The sequence below is a fragment of the Solanum verrucosum genome, unplaced genomic scaffold (genome assembly GCF_900185275.1).
Source record: "Solanum verrucosum unplaced genomic scaffold, falcon-dt-bn FXZP01000265.1, whole genome shotgun sequence".
Lineage (NCBI taxonomy): Eukaryota > Viridiplantae > Streptophyta > Magnoliopsida > Solanales > Solanaceae > Solanum > Solanum verrucosum.
This window is the reverse complement of record NW_026019964.1, coordinates 127,857-146,833: the sequence shown is the minus strand read 5'-3', so window position 1 is coordinate 146,833 and position 18,977 is coordinate 127,857. Positions and strand designations below refer to the sequence as shown.

At 41.1% G+C, this 18,977-nt stretch overlaps 2 protein-coding genes across 2 annotated transcripts; both read left to right on the top strand.

The window, feature by feature from the left end:
• Nucleotides 1–13,695: 13,695 nt before the first annotated feature.
• Nucleotides 13,696–14,586, top strand: LOC125814905 (uncharacterized). Its single transcript, XM_049494354.1, has one exon. It carries the CDS (start codon nt 13,696–13,698, stop codon nt 14,584–14,586), a length of 891 nt encoding a protein of 296 aa, XP_049350311.1.
• A 1,019-nt stretch (nt 14,587–15,605) lies between these two features.
• On the top strand, nt 15,606–17,685 carry LOC125814904 (uncharacterized). Its single transcript, XM_049494352.1, has 3 exons — nt 15,606–15,740; nt 16,001–16,530; nt 17,064–17,685. The coding sequence occupies exons 1-3, from the start codon at nt 15,606–15,608 to the stop codon at nt 17,683–17,685; spliced, it is 1,287 nt and encodes a 428-aa protein (XP_049350309.1).
• Nucleotides 17,686–18,977: the final 1,292 nt, after the last annotated feature.

Below are 18,977 nucleotides of genomic sequence, written 5' to 3'. Positions count from 1 at the left end.
GGGATTGACGGACCATAGATCGATATACGGTCTGTACTGCAGTTCCGTTGTTTGCTTCAGAGAAGCTGATTTTTGGAAGTTAAAATATTTTCTAAGTCCTGGCTGACGGAAGGGACTCATGTACCGTAGATCCATTGACGGTCCGTGAGTCAGTTTCGTGGAATGAAGACGCGTGCCTGAACAAACTTTCCTTATTTTGTTTCCCTTTTAATTTAGGACTTGTTTTCTATAGATAGGGTATGTAAACCTCGTTTTTGGAGATTATTACTTTTGTTGTAGTTCTTGACTTGGGAGATTAACTTGCAACTTTAGCAATTCTTAATTTCCTAAGTTCGTTTTGAAGATTTTGGTGTTGCAATTCAAGTTGAATTTCTGGATTTATTATTCTTCTTACGTAAGTTCATAATTCTTTCATCTAAAACAATGAATTGTGTTCATATGATTATGGGTAACTAAACCTTACAACTAGGGTTGTGGGAACCATGAGCGATTAACAAAGTATGAATAGTAAATAAACAATTCTTGAATAGTGTTTTGCATGCAATGATAATTCTTTCGTTTAGAAGTCTTTTTAACGAGTGCACGCGTTAGAACTCACCTTGTTGCTACTTACCGGACCAAGGAGGTAATAAACAAGAAAAGAATTATCAACATAGATTTAATGTGATACTATCTAATAGGCTAGTGTCGATTGGTGCGAAGTAATAACTAAGCCAAACATCAATTATGATGTCTAATATGAGGTAAATGTAAGGGTTAGTAAATTATACAAACGTAGCCAGACCAAGGTGCGGGGTGAAATTCTCTAGATGTCGGACCAAGGATTTAGAGATACCTAACTTATCACTTTGCATGTAGTACACTAGGAAAGGATTCCTATTACTAGGATTACTGCTTTATGAGCTTGTGGGAAACACGTATACCCTAGTTATTTCTCTCATATCGATAACAACCAAAATTGATTTTTGATTACTAATTACTTATTGAATTCTTACAATTTTTTTCACAAACCCCCCCCCCCCCCTTTAATTACTTGTTTCTGGAAGTAATTTGACTAATTGAATATAATTGTTTGTTAAAGTAAAGTCTAAACTATTTTCCTCGTGGGATTGATCCAAACCTACAAGTTGGGTTCTTTACTTGATAACGATCGCTTGTGCTTCTTTAGAGAGGTGTAATTTGAGCATATCAAATTTTGGCACCGCTGCCAGGGAATTTGGCTTTTAGATTAATTTTAACTACATTATTGAACTTTGGTCAAATATTTCCTAATTTTACTTTTTCTTTTTGCTTTTGTTTCTGTTAGGTTCTGACTCCAGTGTATGCCAAGCACACGGAGCCAAGGTGAACCACTTACTTCTTACGATCCAGAGTTGAACCGAACTTTGCGAAGAATGAACAATCAAGGAGTTCAAGTTAATCCTATCGGAGGCAACCTAGGTGATGAAGTTGATTTGTAACCCCCGAGGGTGGTTGGGCGAGACAACCAGGTTCTAGCTGAAGATCAATTGGGAGATGCAGTGAGTGTGCCTGGCCCACTAGGCCCTCGACTGCATGACAACTATAGGGGTAACGTAAACATTGCTGACTCAGATGGACCTCTTGTCCTACCCTTTTTGCCTCCGGGTCACACATTTGTAATGACCACTAGCTTGATGCATATGCTTACAACGATGGGCTTATTCTCCGGTTCGCCATCGGAAAACCCACATGCCCACATAGCTAAGCTAAGGGCGGTTTGCAAGAGGTGTGTGGGTCGACCAGACTTGGATATAGATGTCATCGGGTTGCGAGTGTTCCCTCTATCACTGACAAGCGATGCTGTTGTATGGTTCACTGAGCTTCCTTATAACTCAATATATACATGGGACCAACTAACAGATGTGTTCTTAGCAAGATATTATCTAGTGTCCAAGAAGCTCAATCACAAAGATAGGGTCAATAATTTTGTAGCATTACCTGGAGAGTCTGTGAGTAGCTCTTGGGACAGATTCACTGCATTTGTAAGAGGTGTTTTGAATCACCGTATTGATGATGAGTTGTTGAAGGAATATTTCTATCGAGGTCAGGATGACAACAATAAAGCAGTGCTTGATACTATTGCTAGAAGATCTAGCCTCTACACAAACAAATACTTTGTCCATTTTAGATATATCAAGTTTGAAACTCTGATTGGCTAAGGACTGAATGTCCGAAGCAATAGGCTGCTCATTTAAGGCTAAGAAAGTCAAACTCCTCATACTAACTGCCCTCTGACTCACGACATCTGCCATCACATTATCCTTGCGCTGATGATAGGGGATAGAAATGCCACAGTACTTCAGTAAATCTAACCACCTGTGTTGTCTCAAGTTAAGGTACTCGTAGCTGAAAATCTATTGAAGACTACGATAGTCCGTAAATACCTTGCAGTGAACTCCATAAAAATAGTGTTGCCGAATCTTCAACGACAAGACTAGCACTTCCAACTCGAAATCATGAGTGGGGTAATTCCTTTCATGAAGCTTGAGCTGCTTGGAAACATAAGAAATAACTCTACTTTGCTGCATCAAAGCACAACCTAGGCGCAAACTGGAAGCATCCAAGTAGATCGTAAACCCCTGGCCCTCAATAGAAAGAGTCAGAATCAGTGGTGAAGTCAATCGGGCCTTGAACTTTAGAAAGCTCACCTTATACTGAACCGACCACTGGAAATGAGCATCCTTCTAAGTTAATCTAGTCAACATCTGTAGTAGCTTGCTAACCTGACGACACTGCGAACCTCAATAGGAGATGTAGGCTTGGCCCAACTACGAACAACCTCAATCTTCGCTGGATCCATCATAATGCCATTCTTGTTCCCCAAGAATGCTACAAACTCAAGCCAAAACTCACATTTAGTGAATTTGGCATACAACCGCTGCTCTCTCAAGGTCTAGATTACAATCCTCAAATACTACTCCTTACACCCAGAGTAGAAAAGGATATCAACGATGAACACAAACAAACGAGTTCAAATAAGGCCTAAACACATGGTTCATAAACTCCATAAATGCTGGCAGGACATTAGTCGACCCAAAGGACATGACTATGAAATTGTAGTGGCCATACCGAGTCCTAAAAGAAGTCTTAGGGATGCCCACCACCCAAATCCTCAACTGGTGGTAGTGTGATCTCATGTCAATCTTAGGGAACACCGCGTCACCCTGAAGCTGGTCGAATAAATCATCAATCTGTGGCATAGAATACCTGTTCTTGATGGTCACTTTATTTAGCTGCTTGTAGTCAATGCACATATGCAAGGTACCATCCTTCTTCTTCACGAACAACACAGGAGCACCTCAAGAAGATACACTTGGTCTAATGAATCCTTTTCCCAAAAGGTCTTGGAGCTGCTCATTAAGTTGTCTCAACTTAGCTGGAGCCATTCGGTAAGGCGGAATAGAAACTGGTTGTGTAAGCGACTCAACATCAATCCCAAAATCAATATCACGGTTAGGAGGAAGACCTGGTAGAATGGTAGGAAACACAACAACAAACTCTCTAACCACATGACTGACTCAAGATGAGAAGTGTTGCACTAGTATCACAGACATAAGCAAGATGAGATAGACACCCCTTCTCTACCAACCGCGACAATGTGAGAAAGGAGATCACACCCATCGCCATATGACTATTAGAAATGGTCCATAAAAGAGAAGAAATAACAGACATGCACAATGTAATAGGAGAAACAATCCAAGACTGCATGATAGGGAGACAACAAATCCATGACTAGGATCACGTCAAAATCCATCATGTCTAACACAATAAGGTCTACCTAAGTGTCATACCCCAAGATGGTTACCATAAAAGCTCTATAAACTCGGTCTACTACTAAAGAATCACCTTCGAGGGTAGCTACACGCATAGGCACAAACACGGGTTCATAAAAATACAATCGCGTAGCATAACAAGCAAACACATATGTAAAGGTAGACCCTAAATAGAGTAAATCATAAGCAGGCTAATGCGATACAAAGATTGTACCAGTGATAAGAACATCTCATGTCTCCGTGATTAACATGTCAAACACACCTCATCTAATTCTAGGTGCAAACGATCGTTAAGCAGTGTAAAACCCAAAAAATGAGTTAGAGTTGAACCCATAGGTAGTGGTATGTGTTGAAATTCAATTAAGAAATACAAAGGTGATCTAACTAGATATATGAATAGATATTATCGAAAAAAGACATGAAATAAATCAAAAGGGTTGACACGAATGTCAGATAGGGGTTTTTGTTTGCAATTATCAACTACACAACAGTCACACAAAACTAAAATAACCATATGGAGAGAAATTCTCGGTATGTGATCGATTATAGGCAAAATCCACTAAATGGGTAATTTTAATTACAGGTAAACAACTAAATATCAGTGGGTAGGCTAGACTATAAGTGAGATAACTTTCTCTTGAACAACTACTCCAAATCATATGACTTCTTTCAAACATTAACAAGCATAGTAATTAAGAACAACCCACACCTTAATTTATCCACTCTCTCGAGCTAGATGGGTAGGATTGAGTTTAGGATTTACTCTCTCAAGCTGAACCCATATCAACCCAACACATACAAACCATTAAGCAAAAACCTTAGTTCCAAAACTTCTCACTCGAGCAAACTAAGAACACAAAAAGAGAACTACATCTGCAACTACAATTCAAAAATTAAACCTTAGCTAATGATTAAACCCACTTCAATATAACATTTAAACTAGTAATTAACAATACCCATAAGCTAATTCAACCCATAATCACATGATCACACCCCAAGAATTGGGGTTTTAGTCAAGCATCATAAAAAGGTAAAAATGGTTACTAAATCGATTAGCCATCAACTGGGTAAGAGTATTCAAGCCTTTATAATGATCCAAATTGAAGAAAATTAGTAATCCACTTGCAAAATCTCCGAATTGAGTCTAAAACAGCCTTCAATTCTACAAAGAAACTCACAAACTTCAAAGGAAACTATTCAAAATGGTAGCCAACTCTCCAAATTTAAAGTTCAAAATCCTATTTATAGTTGCCAAAAATTAGCCATGGAGGGCCATTAGGTGAGGTAAGACGGGTTCACCGAGTGATTTGGTGAACCGCCCTTTTCTTTCTTTTATCGCCTTTATGCATTGGCTCTTAGCATCCTCAAGTCCTGTAAATTTTGGTGATCAATCTCTTCATCGCGAAACTGATTGGCGATTCGCCGACTGCCCCTTTCTTGTCACTGATTTGGTTTCTTCTCTCAAGGCTGGCACACTGGAACTTTAGGCAGACTGAAGAGCCACTCGGCGAGTCACCGAGTGGCCTTGGTGATCACTAGACTCGGCTTTCTCCACTTCTTCAACTTGTTTTGTTCCTTTTTGCATGTTAGTGTCCTTGCTTTGTTCCTTAATCCACATACCTAAAAATCAAGTCTTTAACATCAGTTTATAGCATAAATTAGGCATTTGAGGACAATAAAACTATCATAACAAAGGCCTAAATGAGTCCAAATCAGTTTTGCTTTTCCTCAAGTAAAACTCAAGATCAACAGTTCAAAAATGATGTCTCAAAAAGTGCTACATAAGACTCAACATGAATGTACACAACAAGGTTCAACTTACTCATGCAATGATCAGTTGTGCACTTAAAGGTTCAAATTGTAACTCACCATTATCAAAGATGTTCAAGTTTGCAATACTTGCTTCAAATGCAAGTTCAAGCTCAACAAGGGTAATCAAACACCCTCACAACAAAGATGATTCCATATTCACACAAAATTTCTTCAACAATTTAGGGTTCCAGAATCACATACAACTCTCACACTCACAAAGATGAACACATGCATGACTTCACCCATAGGTTTGTCTTTATTTTCCAATCAACATTTGTTTCAGCTCCCTCAAGTTCACAAAGGTCTTTTCACAACTTGTAACGTGGAAGAGTGTAAAGGTTTGGTCATTTAGGCTTAGTGGCTTCTACCTTCATGAAGTATGGTATGAACCTCACTTTCCTCCTTTTCTTTAACATTTTAAACATACTCATAATCTTCCCCATTATTCAACTTCACGTGACATATCAGATACCCCATTTCTTTTGTAATTTCCAGTACTTTATTTCACAATTTTCTCATTCTTTTTCTTTTCTTTCTTCTTTTTCATTTTCTTTTCTCTTTTCTCTCTTTTTTTGTATGGAGTGGTTCCATCTTTTTCAAAACCATTACTCAAAGAGGAATTTCTCACACTTCTTGACTTCCCTTCTCTTTTCACCACACCCTCAACTTAGGCTTTTGGCCTAAGTTGGCTATTCAAACAAACCATGCTTCATGAAAGTTATGGATGATTGGATAAAAAGAGGTCACAATTGTTCAAGTTTCTTCCCAAGAAAAGGGTATGGCTCAAGAGGGTTCAAGCAAGGTTCACACATCTCATAATGTTGGCCACAAAAGAGGTACATTGTCAAATTGTTGTCTAAGATCATTTCATATACTAGCATCACTCAATCAACCGGACGAACAGGGCAAATTTTAGGTGTCATCACACACAATGTTCAAAGTAATCTCATCACACAAGGCATTAGTACAAATATCGAACAAGACTCCACACTTTCTAGCTAGTGTGCAATGTTCATCACAAGAGATTCATTCGACAACCTACTAGTCACAATGAGATGCTAAAAGTTCAAACATTGTCTATGCAACTTCATTTACCTCATCGTGGACGCACATTCATTACATTTATTAAAGAGCACTATTCAAGTCATCGGTATTGATCACAATCGACACTCAAATTCGCACAAGAAAAGCCACATTCACACACACAAGAGGTGGAAAAATTATAAAAAATTGGTTTCAAAAATCATTTTCATTCAAAATAATGGGCCATAAGCTAAAACATCCACAAGATCAAGATCAAAACACACACACACATATACACACACACATATATATATATATTTATATCAACAAAGTAAGCCCAATATTCACAAACATATCAAAATTACAAGAGGTAGGTATGGAAATAACTCACTCCACTCAACAAAAAGAAGCTGTTGTATCAATGCAACTAAAACAATAACAAAGTATCACAAAATAACAGATAGGGAGATGGAAAATCATCCTGCTAGGCTAAGCTTGGGGTGAAGTCTACATTGTAGTTGCTCCATCTGTCGGGGCATTAGTGACCGGGGTCACACTCTGAGGTTGGGCATTAGAGCCCGGTGTCTCATCAGTTGTAGCTGCACTGGAACCTGCCATAGTAGTATCTCTCAAGAAGATCTGAACAACAGATTGTACCATAGCCTCCTCTAAATTAGTTAGACCTTGAAACACAGTCTGCGCCTGAGCACAAAGCTACTCCTCATTAGTCTCAGCCTCGGACTCTGCAGCTGCATCATCAGCTCTAACCTAATCTCCGGTGGAAGCTGGAGGCATATTAGAATGAGCTGGAATATTTGTGCTCAGGTCATCAGAGATTTCCACAGTCCCAAGTATCAGAGACATATCAGTGGACTTTAGTTAGTCCACATCTTTCCTTAACTCAACAATTGCGGCCTTTAAGGCTGTCATCTTATGAGTAGCTCCATGACCTCTCTCATACACCTCTATCCTCGTCGTGGGGCCTCAATAGAATATATAAGAGATGTCAATGCATCAGTGAGACCTTCATCATTAATCTTTGGTACCTTGACCTCTAGCCTGAAGGCACGCATATCCGTAGAATAGGCTAGGTGTCTCATCCATAGCAGCATGGCCTGAGTGAGCAGACGGTAGGATGCAATAATGCTAGCAACAGATCTAGGAGTTGGGGGAGCACCAGAAGAACTCGGAGTTACAGAGGGAGTAGAACTAGAAATACCTATAGGCCTAGTGGCCAGAGTAGGCAATACTACCTTTGGAGGTAATGTGTTAATATCAACAGTCAGGGATGTGTCCACCGTGGCTGCCCTCCTTCTCTTAGCTTCATCCTTGTGGTACTCGGCCTTAATACACCAGATGTCAGTAGAAGAGATGGGAGTCACCTCCACATCCAACTTCTCATATAACGGAATACGAGCCCTTCTGCACAGCTTGCTGATCAACACTGGAAATGGAAGAGATGTAAGGCACTGCTTGACCCTCATGGCCATCTCCTGTCCTATGATCACACCTAAATTTAGTCTCTTCCCTACAATAATAGATCCAAGATAGGCCGCCTTTGTGTGGCAGAGGATAGACTCATTTTGGGATGTCATGATTGTGCTATTAATAAACCTGAACCAATACCTTGCTGCAATATTAAGATCTTTCTTCTCTATTGGAACTCCAGCCTGAATCCACCTAGGAGTACTATAAAAAAGGAGAGAAGCCATCCTCCAATGCCATTGTCTTGATCATGTTTTGGTAGTCATCTGTGAAGTTATAAGTGCATCCCAAGACGACGTTTATATACTCACTATCACATTTCACCTTCTTCCCCAAAAAATCACATAATCCACTAGTTTGAAGGTATTGGCTTTCCTTTTCCTTTATGGTACCAAATATCCACAGGTCGAGTAGAACTCCAGGACCCAATTAGGAATGTAGGGACCTCGGGGTTTAGTGAAGATCAAGAATTTATGGGACTTTAGGGTGCTCCATATCTCCGAATACCTGTCCACCACACCATCTGTAGAAAACCTTATCCTCAATAATAGTCCTCAATCCCTCAGCCTTTGGTCTATTGAGAGACCGGGCAGGAGAACCTTGTACAGGTGGTGCTAGGACCACAGTCTGAGCTGAAGCTTAGGAAGAGGCAGAGTTTGAGGCATCCGGATCCTAGACGGGTCATGCATCCCCTTGGAGCTCATCTCTGCTGTCTGGGCATGTAGAAGCTGGTTATCCTCAGGCCCAGAGATGGAGGCCTAATTGTCTAGGGAATCTCCCTCATTATCTGATGGTGAGTCTCATAGACTCCCTCACTGTCGGAGCTGGCCTCCCGTGACTCTACCACGGGCGCGTTGCCATTTTCTTTGCCTTTCCCTCCATTTGTAGGGAGCTTAGATGCCTTTGCCTTGGATGCATCAGCATCCTCATTTATCATAATTCCTCTTGCTCACTTGCGAGGCGGCATGTCTCTTCATGACACTTTGGGTCTAGCCATTTCTGCAAAACACATAGAAACATGTTAGAAATAATTCAAGAAAGGTGCAGACATTTAGTTGCAGAAAGACTTGTCGAACCAGTTGGCGAGTCCTCGAGTCACTTAGGTGAGCTAGATCAGGCTCGCGAAAAATACCAGTGAGAAAATTTTCCAGAATCAAGACAGGTTGGCAATGGTCAGGGCCATTCGGAGAATCGCCGAAACCAATCGGCAAGCTAGGAGTAGCCCACCAAAAGTTACAGTGCATTTTAATGGTTAGGGGCGCAAAAAGGGCGATTAAGAATACCTTTCGGCGAGTCACCGAGTGTACTCGGTGAGCTCAGGCATCTCGCCGAAAGTTACTGAACAAACTCAACTACAATTTGAAATTAATGGCGATCTAAGGTGGACTTTGGTAGACCGCCGAACCACTCGACGAGCTCGACATAGCTCGCCAAACGGCCCAACGTGCCAATTTTCAACACCAAGCTTCCAAATCAAACCCACACCCCCCGAATTAAAAATTCAACAATAACACTATTTAATTAAAGGCAGACCCATACAACCCATGCCCTCGGGGTACTCAGACTTACCCCGATTTGGCAAAAATTGGCCATTTGATGACTTTTGCCCTTAAGAATGACGTCAAACACTCCATCATTGGGCAGATTACGTCATTTGGCACAATTCGGGGTTACTTAGACTTCACCCCACTATACCCAACATAAATAAACCGCAACCCAATAATTTATAACTGATTTTAACAAACAAGACACGTGAATCGATCAATTTAAAGCATTTAGGCACATATTTACACAAAATACGGGCAATCCAACACATAAAACACGATGAAACCAATTAACCAAAATCAAACAACACCAAATTACCATTTGCATTTGATTTCAACCACAAACTTAAAGTACGGGGTTTGGAAAACCAACATGTATGCTGAAATTAGAATTTGAATAGCTAGGCGGCAAATTTCTCCAATTTCGAGCACAAAATCGCACAAAAATGTGGGTAAAAGGAATAAAATAAGGAAGATCAAAAGTTGGGTGAGAGGGTACGATAGTTAGAAATGAGAAAAGAAGAAGGATTTGGAAATTTTAAACCGCTTGGCTTTTAAAACCTTTCAGTTCACGGCACCATCGGTGGAGTAAGTCATGTTTGCTGACCCATTCGGCGATGCGCCAAGTGGTATTTCCCTCGTCGATTTTTACAGGACCTCTAACAATTTTTTGGGGTTCAAATGACGGACAAAGTCGGGCCCGCTGGCCTATTCGGTGAGTTGCCGATCAAGCATTTAGTTTGCCGAGTTTTACAGAGTTCCCCTTAAGGCCTGGTGGTTCCACCGACAGTCCAAGTTGAGGCTCGTGGACTTGTTTGGCGGGTCACCAAATGGACTTGTGCTCGCCAAACTTCTCATTTTCCAAATCTTTTCAACACCCATTATTCAAAATCAAAGACTAAAGCATTAAAAGCTCCCAAGAAGCGCCTTAGTTAACGTCGTGGCACTATGAGGATACCGAATCTAGCTTCATTTTTTAGGTTTGCCATTGTGTCACTAGGCGACCCCCCTTGTTGTCTGGGATTCAAATAAGAAGAAATTTGACACATTTGGGTCTCCACCTGCTTAATAGAGACTAAGTGAGAGGTCACCATCTGATTGAGAGTTGAGACATCCTCTTTCATATCTTTCAACACTTTGTTTGACCCTTCAACTTTGTTGAGGATACATGAGAGCATATCTTCTATATGCTCACCTTCAGATTCCCTGGGCTTTTGACGCTCATGGGGAGGGACGTACCTGTCCTTATTACACTCTCTTTCCTTCCAAATGGCATTACGATCACACCTATTGATCTTAGGCATATTTATATGCCTAGAATGCTAATTATTCCCGCATTTATGCCTAGTTTGAATTCAAAATATATTCGTTTGTAGTCGTATATAGTCTTTTTAGTTGTTTATAAGCTAACCAACATGATCACCATTGAAATAAATACATTGTCCAAATTGAACTCGGGAGATGAATAAGAGGATAGAACATGGGACATAAGGAGCATGATTAATTCTAAATAAATAGGGTTAATTTGTATCTAGGATAAGGATATACCTAGAAACCTTGCTTGGGTCACCATACAGGAAGAAATCGTAATGCTCGGTACTTAATCCATCATATCCCCGCTCAACAATGTAGGTAGGATGTTATTTATCGTAGGCAATTAGAGGTCGGGAGACCATGATCATACATTTAACCCTATGATTCATTAATTTGATAGTTGATAATTACCTATATAAATGATATTGATTGCATTATTCCTGAAAAAAGCTGCATCCCTGGACTTTACCCTATCACTATTTTCAACCTTGAAATTGAATCGTTGTTGTTACATTTTTATTATAATCTTAGAAGTAGAAACTAAATCATTTTTGAAATCTTGAATACACTTGTGTTTAGCTAAAAGTTACAGAAGTTAAGTAATTCTAAGCGTAAGTCCCTGTGGGTACGATACCCGACTCTTAAGAAGAGACACTTTAATACTTGAATGACCACGTGCACTTGCGTTTGCGATTTGGCCGCAACACCTATCTCTGTCACGGTCTCTACAACCTTCCTCTCTATTCTAACTTTGATTTCCACCCGGTCTTGGGTAGTTTGCACGATTGCCTCCTCCTTGATTGGCTAGGAAGTTCACTTCCTCATTGTACAGTGTTTCAAATTGTGCTTCATTGGGGTTTACTCCACCAACACCCACAATATTAACACTCTTTGTACCAACACCCATGAAACTTTTAGCCAAAATATCTATCTGGGTAATCATTTTGGACATGTTTTGGTCTCTCTCTTGATCCTTTTCGATTTGCTCTTTTATAATTCTAAAAGTTAGAGGAAAACATGGTCCTCATGAGTGTACCATGCCCTATTTATCTTGGTCATGCAATCAAGGAGTTGAGACTGTACTTTATAGGGTTGTTGCATTATACCACCTGGACTTTACCCAATCAATGTTTTCAACCTTTGAAATTGAATTGTTGTTGTTACATTTTTATTATAATCTTAGAAGTAGAAACTAAATCACTTTCAAAATCTTGAATACACTTGTGCTTAGCTGAAAGTTAGAGACATTAAGTAATTCTAAGCGTTAGTCCTTGTGGGTACGATACCCGGCTCTTAAGAAGAGCCACTTTAATACTTGAACGACCACGTGCACTTTCGTGTGCGATTTGGCCGCAACAAGTTTTTGGCGCCGCTGCCGGGGACTTTAGAATTATAAATTATCTGATTTTTCAAATTTCTGAAGTTAAAAAAGCAAATGTTGACAACTTGATCCTAGCAATTCATTATTGCAGGTTAATCTGAAGTCTCAAACTGGACGATAATCAAGGATTGGTATCGCCTCTAGCTGAACCAAAAAAGTTTGTTCACTACCGGAGATGGCAAAGACGACTTACTTATTCGGTCCCTCATATTGCTAGTAAACCTACATCTCCAGTATCAAGAGTTGAGGAATATGAACTTGAAATAACGGCTGAGTTGAGAGTAAGAGACGTGGCAATCCCACGTCTTACCAATGTGACATCCTGTATTCAGAAACCTGAAGCTGGTGGGAGGTTTGAATTGAAGTAGAGTATGGTGCAACTACTGCATACTATTGGGCAGTTCACTGGTCTACCACATGAGGATCCAACAGTTCACATTTAGAATTTCCTCGAGATCAGTGATACGTACACTCCAGTTGGAGTGAATGTGTATTAGGTAAGGCTCACTTTATTCCCTTTTTCTCTGCTTGGGGAAGCAAAAAGATGGTTGAACTCAGAGCCCGCAAACTCAATTACCACTTGGAGTGATTTAGTACAGAAGTTCCTCATCCGATTTTTTCCATCTGGAAAAACAGCTAAGTTGAGGAGTGATATTTTGAGCTTTAGGTAGAAAGTGGGAGAAAACTTGTACCAAGCTTGGGACAGGTTTAAATCGATGTTGATGAGCGCACATCATCATCAATCTAATGAGGTGTTGGTCCATACCTTCATCAAAGGATTGGAGCCTAACACCAAGATTCTACTTGATTCAGCTGCAGGTGAACAGGCTTTGGAGAAGACATATGCTGAACTATTCACCTTGCTGAACAGGATCTCTCAGGTCAACCCTGAATGGAATGGAGGAGGAAAAAAACCTGTGATTCAGAAAATGGCAGGTATGTTAGAGGTAGATGATGTGACTGCCTTGACTGCACAGATTGCTGCTATGCAGAATATTATGAACACTCACTTCAGCAATCTAGAGTTGGAACAACAACCTGCACAAGTAAATGAGTTCAACAACCACCATCTTGGTGTGAGATCTGTGGAGTTGGTGATCATAGTGCATATGTATGTGGTGCAAACCCAGACTTTGTGAATTTTGTAGGTAATGCCCAACGAGGGTGAGGCCAACAAAATTATGGGAACTCATATAACCCAAGTTGGCGCAACCACCCGAACTTTACTTGGGGTGGAAATCAAAATCAGGGTCAATGCCAGAATCAGTATAGACCCCAAGGAAATACACAGGGGTACCAACAGCAGGCCCAACGGGAGCAACCTAAACAGAAATCTAGAAACATGAGCATCGAGGAGATGCTGAAAAAGATTATGGCTAATCAAGCCCAATTAGCTGCTGATGCAAGAAACAATCAGTTATCTATACAAAATCTAAAGAAGCAATTCGGGCAGCTGGCTAGTGCGCAGAACTCACGACGACAAGGAGGTTTTCCAGGTAACACTGACCCAAATCCCAAGCAAGTAAATGCAGTAGGTACTCGCAGTGGGTTACAATTGGACGAGTTCGCTCCTAAGAAAAGAAACACTGATGCTGTGAATAAAGAGAGTGAACCCAAGGAGGGAGAAGTTGTTGCACAAGAAGAAAAAGTGCAACCAATTGTTAAACCACATCCTCCATTCCCTCAAAAGTTCAAGAAACAAAAGGAGGATGAATGTTTTTGTAAGTTCCTCTCTCTTTTGAAACAAGTTCACATTAACTTGCCATTGGTAGATTTTTTGCAGGGTATACCCAGGTATGCGAAATACGTGAAGGAGATTGTGGCGAATAAAAAGAGGCTGATAGAGTATGAGACTGTTGCACTTACTGAAGAGTGCGGCTCCAGAATCCAAAATAAGTTGCCCACTAAATTGAAAGACCCAGGTAGCTTTACGGTTCAGATCACTATAGGGCAGATCATTTATGCGCGAGGATTGTGTGATCTAGGAGCTAGTATAAATTTGATGCCGACTTCTTTGTACAAAAAGCTGGGGTTGGGTAGTCCTAAACCTACTACCATTATCTTACAATTGGCTGATATATCTGTAGCTAGGCCTGTGGGTGTTGTAGAGGATGTGTTAGTGCAAGTGGGATCATTGATTTTCCTAGTAGATTTTGTTGTGCTGAATTTTGTGCCAGACCCTGAGGTCCCATTCATCCTAGGAAGACCTTTCTTGGCTACTGGAGGGCGATGATAGATGTAGTAGCTAGGCAACTCACTATGCGGGATCATGATAAGGTGGAGGTTTTCGATGTGTATAGAGCTTTAAAACTGCCAACTGTGTATGAAGAGGTGTTTGCCATAACTGTGATAGATCTTGAGGCAGAAGCTCGCGACATTGCATCTAAGGACCCTCTAGAGCGAGTGTTAGTAAGGTATGATATTTATGGGGATGCTGAGGCACATGAAATTGTGCAATTTCTTGATGTGGCACTTGTGGGTACATCTGGAGATCGATGGGAGCCTCTAAACAGGGTGTTGGGTCCTCCACCCAAGCCCTCAGTTGAAGAAGCACCTAAGCTGGAGTTAAAAGCATTGCCAGCCCACCTCAGGTATGCATTTTTGGGTGAAGATAAAACTTTACCGGTTATTTTGTCTACAACATTATCTGATGAACATGTGGAAGCAACATTAATCATCCTGAAAAAGAGGAAAGCAACTTTGGGGTGGCAAATGTCCGACATCCATGGTATTAGTCCCACGCTGTGCATGCATAAAAAATACATGAAGGAAGGGCATAAGTCGAGTGCACAACATCAGCGAAGACTAAACCCATTGATGAAGGATGTGGTGAGAAAAGAGGTACTCAAGTGGCTTGATGCAGGGATTGTGTACCCAATATTAGACAACAAATGGGTAAGTCCAGTACAGTGTGTGCTGAAGAAGGGCGGAATGATGGTGGTAACAAATGAGAAGAATGAGTTGATCCCCACAAGAATAGTGATTGGGTGGCGGATTCGCATGGACTACAGAAAGTTGAATGACGCCACCAGAAAGGACCATTATCCGGTACCTTTCATTGATCAAATATTGGACAGGCTGGCATGTCAGGAATAGTACTGTTTCCTTGATGGTTATTCAGGGTATAATCAAATCATCATTGCACCAGAAGATTATGAGAAGACTACATTCACTTGCCCGTATGGCACATATGCATTCAAGCTCGTGCCATTCGGCTTGTGAAATGCCCCAACCAATTTTCAGAGATGTATGATGGCAATTTTCCATGGTATGGTGGAGGATTTTGTTGAAGTGTTCATGAACGACTTCTCGGTGTTTGGTGAGTCTTTTGAACTTTGCTTGACTAATCTTGACAGAGTTCTTGCCAAGTGTGAAGAAATAAATCTGGTGCTAAACTGGGAGAAGTGTCACTTCTTAGTTCGAGAAGGCATTGTGTTGGGGCAGAAAATCTCCAAAAGTTAGCTGGAAGTTGGCAAGGCTAAAGTGGAAGTTATTGAGAAGCTGCCACCTCCCATCACAGTAAAGGGAGTTAGAAGCTTCCTGGGACATGCTGGGTTCTATAGGAGGTTCATCAAGGACATCTCTAAGACTGCTTGACCTATGTGCAACCTGTTAGAAAAAGAGATGAAGTTTATGTTTGATGAAAGCGTTTGCAAGCATTTGAGCTGCTGAAAAAGAAGTTGATTGAAGCTCATATCCTGATTGCTCCAAATTGGGAGCTTCCATTTGAGCTTATGTGTGATGCCAGTGACGTAGCGGTTGGGGTAGTACTTTGGCAGAGAAAAGAGAAAATATTCCATTCCATCTACTATGCGAGCAAGACACTTGATGTAGCTCAATCGAATTACACTGTGACTGAAAAAGAGATGCTGGCATTAGTGTTCGCATTTGATAAGTTCAGATCATACTTGGTGGGAACCAAAGTTATAGTCTACACTGATCACGGTGCAATCCGATACTTGTTTAACAAGAAGGATGCCAAGCCGAGGTTGATTAGGTGGATTCGGTTACTACAAGTGTTTGATCTTGAGATAAGGGACAAGAAGGGAACTAAGAACCAGATAGCTGATCATTTGTCTAGACTGGAGGATTCAAATCATGTGAAGAATGAGGGGCAAATTTGTGAAGAGTTTCCTCATGAGAAATTGTTTACTTTGGACATTGCTCAAGTGCCTTGGTATGTTGATATTGTGAATTTTCTGGTGAGTGGTTTATTTCGACCTAGGGTCTCAACACATCAAAAGCAGAGACTGAAGTATGATGCACACTTCTATATATAGGATGAGTCCTTCTTATTCAAGCAGGGACCTGATCAGATTATGAGAAGGTGCATAGCTGAGTAGGAGGCGACACAAGTGTTGGAGAGTTGTCACTCTTCACTATATGGTGGACACCACGGAGGTGAATGAACTATGCATAAGGTATTACAATCTGGTTTCTTGATGCTCCTTTGTTTGTGAAAGGTTGTGATCAGTGTCAAAGGATGGGCACCATTTCGAGGAGGCATGAGATGTCATTGAGCAATATACTGGAGGTTGAGATCTTTTGATGTTTGGGGGATAGACTTTATGGGACCATTCCCATCGTCCCGTGGTAATCAATACATCCTAGTCGCAGTGGACTACGTGTCTAAGTGGGTGGAGGCAGTTGTACTACCATCCAATGATGCAAAGTGGTTGTGAAGTTAAGTTGGATACACATCTTCAGCAGGTTCAGAACTCCAAGGTCTATGATCAGTGATGGAGGTACGCACTTTATTAATAATTTAGTGTATAATTTGTTAGCCAAATATGGAGTGCGACACAAAGTGGCTACATCATATCATCCCCAAACTAGTGGGCAGGTAGAAGTGTCGAATAGGGAGGTCAAACAGATCCTCCAAAAGACTGTGAATGCCCAAAGAAAAGATTGGGCTGACAAGCTAGATGATGGCTTGTGGGCGTATCGAACTGCATACAAGACACCGATAGGGACTTCTTCTTATCGAATGGTGTTTGGGAAAGCTTGTCGCCTACCAACTGAATTAGAGCATAAAGCATATTGGGCAATCAAGAAGCTAAATCTAGATGCTGAGTTAGCCGGTAGGAAGAGAATAACACAACTGCACGAGTTGGATGAATTTAGGCTCCACACCTATGAAAATGCTAAGAAGTATAAAGAGAAGACCAAAAAGTGGCATGACAAGCATATTGTGTCACGCACCTTTGAGCCTGGTCAACTAGTGCTGCTATTCAATTCAAGGTTGAAGTTGTTCCCCGAAAAGCTTCGATCTAAGTGGAGTGGTCCTTTTGATGAACCAACGTGGTCTTGTGGAGTTAAAAAACAAGGATAAGAGTTGTACTTTCCTTGTGAATGGTTAAAGGGTCAAGCATTATTTCAGAAATAATGTAGATCGTGAGCTTTAAGCGCTCACATTGAATGACGAATGAGTCATGAGATGGGTCGTGCCGCGACATTAAATTAGGCGCTACACGGGAGGCAACCCGTGAACCATTGTAATAGTTAGGATTTATATGTTTTTATTTGGTTATTCTAGTTCTTAGGAATTAGTATAAAAAATGATATATCAAGAAAATTACAAACATATGCGTCGTGGAATGACCAAAACTAAGGCGCTGGATGAGAGGCAACCCATCATAGTTTTTACTAATGGGTGTTGAGCTGAAAATGTGCAGGAAGAAGAAGTTTCACACAAGGCAACTTCGTGCAGGGACAGCGTCGCGGAGGTGAGGCAACATTTTGCCTCGCCAGGTCCAATTTGAGGCAGAGAGGTCCGTGAAGGGACCGGGTCGCGTAGAGGACCCTGGGCTGGCTGAAGGTGGTGATGGACTATCTGATCCTGGGCCTACATTACACTGATATTACTCGTGACCGGGTGTGCCTTGTTTATGCATTGATGACTAACATAGAGTTGGACATCGGAGCCATCATAAAATCTTCTATGCGGAAGGCCCGGATTCACAAGGGGCACATGTATGCATTTGGTGGGATGATTACCAAAATGTGTCGTATTGCAGGGGTCCCGGAGGAGTAGTTGGAATACATGTCACCTTTGTACCCTACATCGATGGACATTACTCGGACTAAGGGTCCTGACACTGAGTTTGACCTCACATTCACCACCGCAGAGTGCCACAGGAGAGATGAGTTGATCATGGCTAGGATGTATGGCTTGGAGATGCTACGACGCAAGACAGGTGGCCGGTCATCTACTGATCTGGAAATAAGGGAGGTCAGCAAGCGCTATCTTTTAAATGACCATGCTAAAGCATTGCTTGGCATTGGTCCTGAGTTCCGGGAGCTGACTGAAAATGATATCCTGACTGATGAAGAGAACCTACGCATGGGCTCGGATGTGGATTCTGATTCAGAGGAGGAGATGGACCCAACACAGGCTGGTGATGAGGCTGATGGAGGTGATGCCTTGGAGGATTGATCAGGGAGTTTTTTTCACCTTACCTTTCGAACTTTGTTGAGATTTTGAAATGCACTGGAGACAGTGCTATTGTATAAGTGTAGGGTGAGGGTGAAAAACATATCTGATTTCTACATATATTGTGTTGAACATTGTTTTCTGTTTTGTTTGATTTTAGGTTCCTTGGTAGTTGTTTTCGGTTCTTTAGC